The sequence below is a fragment of the Pempheris klunzingeri genome, chromosome 10, assembly GCF_042242105.1.
Source record: "Pempheris klunzingeri isolate RE-2024b chromosome 10, fPemKlu1.hap1, whole genome shotgun sequence".
Taxonomy (NCBI): domain Eukaryota; kingdom Metazoa; phylum Chordata; class Actinopteri; order Acropomatiformes; family Pempheridae; genus Pempheris; species Pempheris klunzingeri.
The window spans coordinates 9,318,355-9,330,952 of NC_092021.1; the positions used below are offsets into that span (position 1 = coordinate 9,318,355).

At 40.3% G+C, this 12,598-nt stretch overlaps 3 protein-coding genes across 4 annotated transcripts in view; 2 read left to right on the plus strand and 1 right to left on the minus strand.

Moving 5' to 3' along the window:
- The window catches only part of parp9 (poly(ADP-ribose) polymerase family member 9), a 5,887-nt gene extending 89 nt beyond the window's left edge, over positions 1 to 5,798 (plus strand). Inside the window, exons 1-8 of the mRNA XM_070837787.1 lie at positions 1 to 71; positions 1,062 to 1,952; positions 2,170 to 2,382; positions 2,746 to 2,961; positions 3,140 to 3,200; positions 3,492 to 3,967; positions 4,076 to 4,232; positions 4,877 to 5,798. The exon at positions 1 to 71 is cut by the window's left edge and continues 89 nt beyond it. Coding sequence (XP_070693888.1) covers positions 1,077 to 1,952; positions 2,170 to 2,382; positions 2,746 to 2,961; positions 3,140 to 3,200; positions 3,492 to 3,967; positions 4,076 to 4,232; positions 4,877 to 5,145 — 2,268 coding nt within the window. The 5' untranslated portion in view covers positions 1 to 71; positions 1,062 to 1,076 and the 3' untranslated portion in view covers positions 5,146 to 5,798. The remainder of the gene's footprint in view (positions 72 to 1,061; positions 1,953 to 2,169; positions 2,383 to 2,745; positions 2,962 to 3,139; positions 3,201 to 3,491; positions 3,968 to 4,075; positions 4,233 to 4,876) is intronic.
- The window catches only part of slc39a10 (solute carrier family 39 member 10), a 216,687-nt gene that overhangs the window by 129,482 nt on the left and 74,607 nt on the right, over positions 1 to 12,598 (plus strand). The window lies entirely within an intron of this gene.
- Positions 5,976 to 9,929, minus strand: faima (Fas apoptotic inhibitory molecule a). 2 transcript variants are annotated; one of them, XM_070837789.1, is made up of 5 exons: positions 9,836 to 9,929; positions 8,868 to 8,994; positions 8,505 to 8,733; positions 7,526 to 7,575; positions 5,976 to 7,281 (listed from the first exon to the last, which is right to left on the minus strand). In XM_070837789.1, the coding sequence occupies exons 2-5, from the start codon at positions 8,979 to 8,981 to the stop codon at positions 7,132 to 7,134; spliced, it is 543 nt and encodes a 180-aa protein (XP_070693890.1). In that variant the 5' UTR covers positions 8,982 to 8,994; positions 9,836 to 9,929; the 3' UTR covers positions 5,976 to 7,131. The 2 variants fall into 2 exon arrangements, with proteins under 2 accessions (XP_070693890.1, XP_070693889.1); XM_070837788.1 differs by lacking the exon at positions 9,836 to 9,929 and having other exon boundaries at positions 8,868 to 9,380.

Below are 12,598 nucleotides of genomic sequence, written 5' to 3' on the forward strand. Positions count from 1 at the left end.
ACCAGGAAACCCTCGGCTAACTTCCCTGAGGAGGTTTGGAGAACTCCGCACCCTCTCACCCACAGTTGCGAGTGAGTAAATACTGGCGTCTCAGCTGCACGCTGCACTTTCATTGGTCCTTTAAACGCAATGTGTGCTTTTCTGGAGTGATTTCCAGCGTCGAAATACATGTTAAACATTTGAGGCGCCGTCACTTTTAAAGCTAGCATAAAGCTAATTGATTCGTCGGCTCGTGAACGCCGTGCGTCAGGTTGCTCGCGCTCACGTACGTCGTACGACCGTAAAACAAAAATGGCGGCTCAAACAATCTACGGATCAGAAGTCAGGTGAAGATAAACCTGCAACGGCGAAGCGGATACATGCAAATATAAAATATGGTTGTCTTTAACCCTGTTTTACCGATTAAGTTAAAGACTTGGGCGGGTCAAGAGAGCGGCCAAAATTAAGTTTACTTCGAAATATGAAAAGAAAACTTGATTTTTAAGTAATTTAGAAGCAACTCTCAGCAGGAAAAAGTGCAGGGACAACGCAGAGAACATAAAGTATTACATGTTTTCGTTTGTTCTTGAAAGTTTCCATATTTTACTGAAGAGTAAAGCTCCAGGCTGCAGTAAATCTACTAACTAGGGTGATTATGTTTGGGTTTAAACCTTATTGTTTGTCTCCCTCCACTGGACTGAGAGGAAACCTGACAGCCTGAAATATTGTGTGTCTCCTGAAAGCAAATGGAGGCCAGTGAAATTCTTATTAAGTCACTTTCCAATGCATAGCAGGATTTTTTTTTTTAAACTGCCAGCTATATGAAATTAATTTGCACATTAAATGTTAAAATGATTATATACATAGGCTACGCCAAATTGTGATTTAGTTCACTGTGTGCTCACAGAAGCCACAGTTATGTTGTATTTACACATTCAGCCAAATGTCTTTCTTTCGCATGTAAATGTGTTGTCAGTCATTGATGTACGTTTCTTCTCTTACTTCACCCAGAGAGTCATCGGGTATAATTAACGAGACTCTTGTTTGATTGTACGGTTTACTCACACAACATTTTCCCACAGCTCCATTTAGGAACCATGGCCAGCGAGTTCAATATTCCACTTGAAGGGTCTTCACTTAATATTGTGAGACGATGTGGATCTACCCTAAGTGATGTCCTCTTAAGCAGATTTGGATGTGTGGCCACCTTCCCTGGTGTGGATTTTGAAAGCATTGCACAGCAGAAATTGACAACTGCGCCAGAGAAAAGGTTTGCTGCCACACTGCATCCAGGTGTTGAGGTGTCTGTGTGGAAGGCAGATCTCTCCAACTTCCAAGTGGATGCTGTTGTGAACGCTGCTAATTTACGGCTTCAGCATTATGGTGGCCTTGCTCTAGCTTTGTCCAAGGCTGGTGGTCCACAAATCCAAGAGGACAGTGATGATTACATCAAAAAGCATGGGGCCTTGGTGGAAGGAGAAGCCATTGTCAGCGATGCGGGGTTACTACCATGCAAAAAGATAATTCATGCCGTGGGCCCAGCACTACGAAAATATCCCTCTAAGACTGACGTTTCTTTGGCTGAACTGCAGTTGAAGGAGGCCATCAAGAATATCCTTGACAAAGTGAAAGAAAACCATCTGCGGTCTGTTGCCATTCCTGCTATAAGCTCTGGACTGTTCAACTACCCCCTGCCGGAGTGTGCAACCACCATAGTGACGGCCGTGAAACACTACTGTCAGAAGTCCTCAGGATATCTTCCTAAAGAGATCCAACTTGTGAACCATGACGAGCCCACAGTCAAGGAAATGGAGGCGGCCTGCCATCAGATATTAGTCCCCCACCAGCCCGCGACATACAGTCAGGCAGCAGCGCAGAGCAAACGCAGAGGTGATGCCCAAACCTCAAAACCTACCGTCCAGATCGGAAATGTCAATCTGACACTGAAGAGGGGTAAAATAGAGGAGCAGCAGGTAATAATCTGTAAATGTTCTCAAATTATTTGATTCTAATTTACTATTTTATACGTTGTAGTGTGAATGGCTGCTCGTATGAACATTTATTGTTAAAGAGTGTTTTGTTTTTGTGTACTGAGCTCAATAGTTTCAGGGCTTGTGAGTTTATGTCAGTCAACTACTTTCTTGTTCTGACACCTTTTTTATTTGCCATCCTTGTTTTGTGTCCCTTCAGACTGATGTCATCGTAAACACATCATTCAACCGAGACCTGAGACGTGGTCAAATATCCAATACCATGTTGCAAAAAGCTGGCGATAAAATGCAACATGAAATGAATTCTGCTCCTCTGAAGGGATTCTTAATCATCACAAAACCCTACAAGCTGCAGTGTAAAGAGGTTTATCACACAGTGTGCACTGAAAAGTCGAAAGACGAACCGCCAAAGGTACAGTATGAGCTTAACTGTTAACTGCCATTTAAGTAAAAGGATAATATGTTATGTTCATAGTCTGATATACCCAAAATTGCAAATAAATAATAGATAAAATATGTAAATATGTCGTCTGAAAAACAAAGTCATCACAGAGTTAATTTGTTTAAATTTGCCTTTTTGGTGAGATCAAGGGAGCACATATTCCAAGTAATATTAACTACACCTCATTGCATCGATTAATTATTAAAAAGCACACCTAAAATCCTGGACTGCATACTGTTAAAAAACTCAATATAGCATATGTAAAGTGTTAATTGGACTGTAATAAGTGCTTGAATTTGTCTACTTGACTGTCCACTTATTCATTCATTACAGAGTCTCTACAGATCAGTTTTGCAGTGCTTACAGAACGCAGTCTCAAACAACCACAAGTCGATCGCCTTTCCTGCCATCGGCACTGGAGGCCTCGGGTTCGATAAAAAAGAAGTCGCCAAGATCATGTCAAGGGCAGTGGCCGACTTCTCCCTCGAGTCCCCGAAGAAGATGGAAGTTTATTTCATCATCTTTCCTTCCGATGATGACATATTTAAGGTTGTTTTGCAAAAACGCTATCATGATATTAGATAATACCGTATATTAGAGATGTGTGTCTGCAGCGAGTGGCTAAAATAAACATCCCTTCAGTAAACGTCATATGTGCTTCATGAACTATCTCATACAAAAAAAATACACATATTTCTCTCCCTTTTTAATCACCTTCTCTTTCTAGGCTTTTGAGGAGCAAATTAGATATCTCCAGCGAAGCGCACCTTCTCCCAGCTTCACACATGGTAACACAATATTTCAGTCATCATTTCATGTGCACAGAGAGCTTTAATGTAAGTAATCGTGAGGACAATGATTATAGAATGCCCTTTACTAGCTCAGGGATTTATTGCATGCATAGTCATGCCATTGTTGTGTTCCAAAGCTCTTGCAGGCAGGGATCCCTGAAGAAACACTGCAGAGAGCAGTTAATGATTATCAGCATAGTGGGAATGCATGTTTGACCAGTTCTGTTATTGTTTAAAGTACTTGTGATCCTGAATGGCAGCACTGATGGTTGATGTCCTCTCCACCAGCACCTCAGCACAGAGAAGACTTCCACGTCAGCAGAGCTCCCTCTCCACGGATCAGCGTGAGCGGCCTCTCCGATGAAACGACACGCGAGGCTCATCGATGGCTCACTGGCCTTCTCTTCCAATCCTCTGGCACTGTCATTATCCCCAACAACTTCATCCAGCACTGCGGGGAGGAAGAACATCAGCAGCTGTCCCAGTTAATCAAGAAAGACGTGTCCATCGAGGAGTTTTTTGTGAAAGGTCATGCGAGCATCATGGTGACGGGGCATTCACGGGAAGATGTTGTAGTTACTGTGTTGCAGGTGGAGGCCATTCTCTGCCACATCCAGAGGGAGTTTGTCCGAGAGGAGGAGCATGCCTTGCTTAAGATGACATCCAAGTATTTGTCATTTGGAAGAAAGACAGTTCACCACTCAAACTCAGAGTTCCATGACAGACTATCCCCCTTCAAAAGACACGGGCTGCGGATATTGAAGGTGCAGTATGTGTAAATGCAACATGCTTGATGTCATCACCCATTTGTTTCAAATACTGAATATGCAAGGGTCCTATTTTGAACCTCTTTCAAAATGTTTTACTTGTAGGTGGACAGAGTGGAGAACTCTGCACTGGAGATGCTATTTGACCTCAAGAAAGAACAACTACTCTGCTCCAGTCGTAAAATGTTTCAACGCATACCTGCACAGTTCTGTGAGATGGTCGGTCGTGTTGGGTTCCATGCAGAGTTCGCACCACCTTATGGTATGATAGTGCTTTTTGTTATGGAATTCAAACTCATTCTGTATGTCTGGCAAATTATTCTTTTTTTAAGGTCTTAAAGGGATTGCTGGGAATATTTGAAATGAGGTTTAATGAGGTACTTAGTCAGTGTATTAAGCTGGTTTGTTTAAACATGTCTACCAAGTAAAAGGGCTCCAGTTTCCTGAAGTGATTTTATATCCTGATTATTGACATTTCATTGTTCCTTACAAACCATAGCAGCAATACACACATCTGGCCACTGGGTGGAGTTGTTGGTCGACTTTGATGGCGGTAGACTGACAGGGCACTTATTAACCCGTTTCTTTCGTTTTTTCAATGTAATGATGCTGACTGTTGATTGGCAGTGACATAACATAATTGTTTGATTGACAGGCCACACGATCTGGGCTCTTAATAGCTAAAAAGCAACACAGTATCCTTAGTTTATACTATTAAACTTCAGAATTTGCATTCACCACCAGTCATATTAGAGGGGCCGAGGCATAACGCAAGAGGGAAACACCCAGTTGGACTGCTGTCATCCAAATCAGCCTCACAGATACAGACAGTTAGACAAGGAATAATAACAAACATATAGAAAACAATGCAAATATTTGATCTTGTGTATCGTCCCCTGTATACAGACCCAACGTATGGGGAGGGCATCTACTTTGCTGGCAAAGTAGATGTTGCCATGGAGGTGTGGAAGCATCCAGAAGAGGAGTATCTGTACTTTGTGGAGGCAGAGGTGCTGACAGGAAACTCCACCCCTGGCAAACGAGGTCTCATTCTACCACCTGCTATGGGGACACAAATGCTGTATGACAGTGTGAGCGGAGGAGCGGATATCTCCGTCATATTTAGCGGATATCAGGCTCTGCCCAGGTACATTATCACCTGTAAGATCACCTGAAGAGTGACCTCTTGCCCGTTTTCCTCTGGGTTTATTGTGTTGTAAGGTTAAAATACAGATCTAAAAATGCTTACAACAGTGCCAGAGTTCAAGTCCTCTAAAACAAGTGGAAGAGCATTCTTAATGAATATATTTATCCTTAGAAACAAACGGCTGTTTAGATTTGCTCTTGACACCATATTGTGGAGACCAGTACCACAGTAGAACAGAGGAGTCACAGATGTGTTTTTCTTAAAGCTGAACATTGTATAACTGCAGCTTCACAAGCTTTAGTTCTTAGTTTGGAGTTTCTTACTGTTTTATTTTAAGATTTATCTTTTTGGGTGATTAACATATATAATAACACAAAGCAGCACAATTATTTGTATATTAATCAAATATTCAGCTTCTACCAACACGTCTGACAGCAACAATGTTACATTTTTAACAACATGAGTTATTTGTTTAGTGGCACCACATGATACCATATATGCAAATGCAATTTTACTGGTGATCGTAAACCGAAATGAAATGGATTTGATTTTGTTCAGCCTGATTCTCACTGTAACAGGTGTAAAGCTTTGGCTGACAGGTAAGGCATGTGCATCGCAGCACTACTGCAAATATGTGATTGAAACCGAATTGTAAAATGTTTATAAATCAGTGACAAATTGTCCCTGATGCTGATATCATAATGAGACAATGTAAAAAAAAGTTTGATTCATCGTATTCTTTTTTTTTTTTTTTCTTCTTTCGACACCTCACTAAGCCACAACACCACCGTAGAGAATATGGAAAAGCAGACTGCGACTTTCAACACTTGTCCAGTTTTTATATTTGAAGATCGTTTCATGAGGCTCAACAACAAAACCTGATCAACTACATGGATTTAATGACATTAAATACAATTTACATTTTACAAACGTACGGCAACAAACAAAGTAATGTACATGTAGAAACTGAAGCTTTTATCCAGGACACTTGAAGACATTAGAGGAAGTCCCTCATCACACAGTCTACTGAGCAAGTTCATCTTTGACCTTGGAAAGAGGTTGGCTAAAAATATGAAGATCCATTTAGTAGCGTTTATTGGAGCTTTCAGCTTCATCTCAGTCAAGAGTGAATAAAGTTTACCCAGTTGTCATGGAGACCTCGACAACTGGGTGAACCTCGAGTCAAAACCTTCTCAATACAAAAGGTGTTCTCACTGTAATTTACCAGCACATAATAAATAGTAAATGCCTCTCTTTGCAAAATATGAACAAACATTTGAGATAACATTTAGATGATTTTTGAAAAAGTGCTCTGCTTAAATTCTGCGTCCACATTAGCTAGCATAAACATGAAAAAGATAATGTGACGGCACAACAGAACTCCACACATCTCGACCAGGAGGACGACAAGGAGTCTCTGAAGTGTGTTTGGATGTCAGCACTGGTTTACTCGAGCTGTGTTGTGATTTATTACTGGCTATGTCACGTGTGAATGATTGTCTATGAGATGCGTACATCCATTAGACTGGAGACAGTGCAGCCTAGGATGTTTTGACACATTGCAGCAGTCTGCTAAAAGCTAGTTACATGTTACTTTAATATCAACTGGCCAAGCCAATCGCAATAAGACCATTTAACACGTCAACATAGGACTAAACAAACATCGCTCCTGAGCATTGCACAGCATTGCACACTGGAATGATGCTACTATACATTCAAGGAATAATCTGGGATTCAATCCTCCTACTGTGTGTTGTTCAAAAATGTGTGAAGTCATGTTTTGAGACAGTAAATTCCTTTTTGTGGCTGAAATAGATGGCAGCACCCTTGCTTCTAAAACGGCCCAGACTGCAGGTCATGTATTTGGCTCTTGATATATTGACGCATATTTCTGTCAATTGGTCCCTGACTCCAACCTCATCTACTCTCCACCCTCCTCTGTTTCACAGATAACAAGAGTCACGCATACAAACCAGATCTCTGCTTTTGTACAAATATAAACACACACACACGGTCACTCTGTGCATTCAGCTATTTCTGTGCCGTCCACGATCAGCGTGTGAATGATCCCGTCTCGTCTCTTGCCGCTGCTCACAGCCTTCACACAGCAGTTGTGATCTCCGAGTGTGAAATGTGTTTCTGTGCCGTCGTCCACAAACTCCCCCTGCAGGAGCACAAATCAGACACAAGCGTGGACAAAGAAAGCAAATGATTCGGCGCAGCTCGTTCATATGCAGACAACTGCAGAAGCACCAGGCTTTCTACACATGAACGTTTTAGTGTTCATCGTGCTGCAGTTTCTGACTTTAGGAGACAGGTATTCATGCCTCCTCTAGAGTAGACTTCTTAAATTCAGTGGTATATCCTTTATTGTAAAACAAATCAGTGTCAGGTACAGTCATACTTACTGCAGTCTCTATCTTTTGTCCATTACACCAAACATCCATGGTGTCTTTCTCTGAAATAAAGGAAACAGACACTGACTCAATGAAACACGCTACTGCTGGGCAATGAGAAGGATCTGATGCAACTTCCAGTTAACTGCAGCTAAGTATTACGTTTTCCAGAGAAACAAGCCAGAGAGCAGATAAGTTACACGTTTCTCTTTAGTAAACCTGTAAATAAAATTTGGTTTGCTGTACTTCAGCTTATGGAGTACCACTGTATTTGAAGGGAAATATATTTTGAACTAAATCCAGATAACTATTTAGAATCCTTTGAATCACAGCACTGACACAAATCACAAAAAAGGGAAATGGCTGCCGCCAGAATTTACAAATTACCATATTTTCTTGTGTCTCGCTGTGAGGGTACAATGTTTGTAACCATAACGTATGGAGGGAAACTCACTGTATGTGTGAACGTACATATACTCATTTTTTTACTAGTTATCTATTATTAAATGTTGGACTTCACATGTTGCAGATTGCACCTGCCAGGTCAGTAAATTATTGAGATTGTTTTACTGCTGAGATTTAGGGATGACTATTGCATACTAATGTACAGTAGTTCTTACATGTGGCACATGGCTCAGGTAGCATGCCACCTGATCAACTGTAAGCAGTGTGTTCATAAGGAGGATTAACACGCTGTGCACCTCGTCGTGGGGCTGTAATTGAGGTAAAGAGCTTAGCCTCAGCTCCAACATAATATTACTGGTTAGCTCTGAAGGGGCAGAAATCACACCAAGCTAAATATCAATCAAATATCTATCCTGATTGATTAGAGGTGGACTCACATGATCGGATCCAAAACAACGCCCTACACTGTTCAGTATCCATATTTGGAAATGTTTCAATCCAAGTACTGAAAAGTTGGCTAGGCTATGATGACCCGGACAGTAGGTGAATGATAATAAAGCAAATGATCAAAGACAGAGAGGCTCACCCAGGACCACCCTGCAGTCAGTGCTGTCCAAATTGAGGAGCCAGGTGCTGGTGACCTTTGATCTGTTCTCCATGTACTTCTTCAGGCTCTTCCCGTTGATCTCCAAGGTGTACTCATAGGCAAAACCACTGACTGCATCGATGCTGATGGTCGCTTTGGTGTCCGATTTGCCCACGCTGAATGTCTCCTTCCCCACAAGTTTGAACATCCAGTCGCGTCTCAGTATCTCCTGCAGTGAGATATAAAACCAGGAATAAGCAGCTGCTAATGGAGCTGAGGGAAGCGGGGCCAGGTTTGATCATAAAGCGCGTATCGTCTCTCTCCACCTGGCTAACATTACTTAGGATCGTGATCCGTCCCTACCTTTCCATCGACGTAGATGACCCTCTTTCCGGTGGTCGTGCCATGTTCAAACTCTATCCTGTGGACTCCATCACTCAGTGCCACCTCCCACACTCCCGCCAGATCACTGGACATCCTTCAGACCGAGCTGGAGACCAACAACAACACAACTAGACCACGAAATGTCGAGGCAAATGCATGACTAACGTTAATCGCTATCCCCCCATCTACTGGCGTTAGTTAGCTACCGTAATGGCAAAGAAATTAGGCCTAATATACCTTCAGTGTCGGTTTAAGGGCAGCTCTACCTATAGACACAGCAGCCTAAAAAGTGCAGTGAGAAGAGCACACAACGTTGAAACAACGAATAATTAACTCGTTAAAGATAACGCGGAAAGTTTATGCTATTTGTTGCATTACGACTTCCGGTGCCAGGGTTTCCCTTTCAAAATGAAAGCAAGCAGTGTATGAACTCGCTAATTAAACCACGTCAGAAATTCTCAACAGCGTAAATAACGTTACGTATCTGACAGAGCCCCTGTGTGGCATGTATTAGAATATAACTTGATGTAAAAGTCCCGTGGGTGTATAGTTTTTTTACATTCATATGTTCTAATTACTTCTATACATACGATCTACAGACTCTCAAGGCGTAGTTTCTCTTCAGTAATACTGGCGTGACCATTACAGTGGATGCTCTTAAAGGCTAACAATGCGCTAAATCATTAGTTTCGAAAATATCATAAATAGGTTGACAAATGACGGTTACTGACTCTCTGTTTGCTATTATACACGCAGTAGTAGTTTCAATAAACGGACATTTTATTTTGAAAAAGAAAAACGGAGACGTAATTACGTCTGTCATGCAAAAAGCTGTAGCGACGTAGCTTCACACTAGCTCTGACTGCTAACGTTACCCCCTTTGCTGTAACAGGCTAAACTCAGTCATTAGCTCAAGAATATAATCCTTCATCGCACACCGGCATTACCTTAATGGTCCTGAAGTGAGCGCTCTAGCTCCGTGGTTCAGAAATGATGAGCAGGCCACTTTAGCGCAGTTTGTTCACAGGTTAGTTAGCCACTACGGAGAGTCAACAGACTAGACTATGCTGTTGCTATGGTAACGTTATATCCGCCTACGTAAACGCGTGACCACGCCCACCCGGAAAGAGCCGTTTAAAACATTTTATTTATTTATTTTTTTTAGGATTTTCAAGTGTACAAGAAGTTCACATTTTGAGTGTTTGTAGTCCAAATGAGTATGTCCATTTCATTTGCCTGTATAAGTTTGCTCTACTACATTTCAGACTGAACCACTACTTTCCATTCCACTAGCTTTAGTACCAAAAAGACTTACAGTAACAAATTATATATACACATTAATGCAACAGAAACAATACTAATAATCCAATCATATTTATAACACTTAGATGATGCCCATCCAAGTTGCTGCTAACTTTTTAAAGTGAATATATATATACATTTAATACTTGAAGTAGTACTTCTTTTTATTACATTCACTACATTATATGCATTTTCATAAAAACAGCCCACTTCTATATCTTTAGTAACATTTCACTTGTTACTAAAGTGCTTTTACTTGTGATTTCTATTTTTTACTCAAGTAAAGGACAGGCCTTTTTGACTGAAGATAAAAGCATGGATGTTACTGTCCCAGTCAGCGTGGCAGTCGCTGAATAGAACTCAGCCGTTATCTGTTTTATAATTTACACCTGTGCTTTTCCTGCTGTGACGTGACAAAATGACATTTGTCAAAGAGGCCAGTCTGAATGCTAATTCCACTACTGGCCTCACAAGTGTTTTCAGTTCTTCATGCCTCTCTAACATGATGTTGCTAATCATCAAAAGTTAAGTTGTCCCTTTATAACATGTTCTAATTCGATTCAGTGACAAATGACCCTATCTTCTGGCAAAAAGACCATATGTGAGGTGTGCTTGAGGTACAAATTCATTCATTCTAATCTTGGCATCAGTCAGAGGTGACTGCTCTGCTAAATTTAGGAAAACGGCTTTTGGAAAATCAGCATTTTCAGTCAGAGCAGCAGGTAAATGGAACTCAATTCCCACCCATATCAGAGAATGTGCAAGCTTTAGTATTTTATATAATGCAGTATGATGCAGTATGGAACCAACTGTTTTTCATAATTTGTATTATGCTGTTTCATATGTTTAACATGAGGGTTTGATATGTGGAGAATGGAGCGGATAACTTTCTCCAGCAGTGCTTTACTGTTCTCCACATCAGTCTCACAACAACAGCACTCCCTTGTTTCCAACTCACATGTGGCTGAACTAACCATTCAGAGACTAGAAAGACTGAGGTAAATGTGAGGAAAACTACAGAGGAGACAATTAAGGAGATTATCTTAACAGTTTTAAAGATGCTGATGTAACCATTTAAACATACAAATATGTAAACTATAACTGTAAATATTGTGAATATATTTTTAGTAAAATAACTTAATTAATTAAATTACCTGTTGTGTTGTGCATGTTAATTAAACTAAACTGACTGTCAAATGAACCTCAATGAACCAAATAAACCTTTAATTATTTATGTAGTGTTATATGAGTCAAGAAGTATGAATTCTCTTTTGTTCATTCAATTTTTCATATTATGAATCATATTCATATCATTATGAAGATCAGATGGATCATAGAGAGTGGGAGATGAGTGGCAATGGATTTTTGACATTTTTAGTAATAGACAATAACAGTAAAGTTGTATGATAATGAAAATAGAACATCTTGACAGACAAAGCACAACTTAAAAAAGCACATAAGCCTAATGTGCCCTTTTTAGCATAAACAGGAAAGTGAAGTGTCAAATAAGAGAACAATGACTACTACTTCCTCTATTTATTTCTTCTTTTTTATCAGGTGTAGGTCAGAGGTTGTCTAGAACGTTAAAACATTAAAATGCATATATTCACTTACAGCTCTTTGCCAGTTGCCTGGAGAGAACTGTCAAAAATGTAACCTCTGCATTTCTGAGGTCTGCAACTCTGAACACTGAACTATACGACATCAATCAGAAAAGTCAGGCTTTTTCAAATGAATTTTGCAAATAGTACAGTAAGAATTTATAGGATTAAGCAACGTAAAAAGTTCCCGTTTTTGACATGTAATTTTATTTATTTTTTTTGCAGCCAGGGCTGCTGCACAATTTCTCATGAAGACACACTGTCGCCTCTTCTCCTTTACAGCAACCACAGAAGCACCCACGCAGGTATGCACACACATCATATCTACATGTACCATCTGCACATACACAAACATGGCTTCAAGGTATGTATGCAGATAAACAGATAAAGAATATCTTACATATCATAACCAGATGTCAAGTGCAAGAAACAAGTTGCAGGACAATGAAAAATATAACATTTAAGACTATAGTACGAATGACAAAGAACAATGCTATATTTCCTATTCTAGCTTCTAGTTTGTGTGGCCCTTGACATGTGACAGCTGGTAAAACAGAGAGCTGATTTCACCACTTCCTCCTCTATGAACGATCACTGTGTCTGATTACACAGAAAAGAAACACATTTTTGGTTTTACTACTGATGTAAGGACAAAAAAGAAAAAGAACAGTTCACAGGATTCTAATTAAAAGATTGCAAAATAGGAAGGTGGCTCTCTGGTCATGTACACAATGGCTCACAATCAAAAATACATAGTAATGGCATAATGAAAGGATTGTCTTTTCATTAAAAAACACACACACAAGC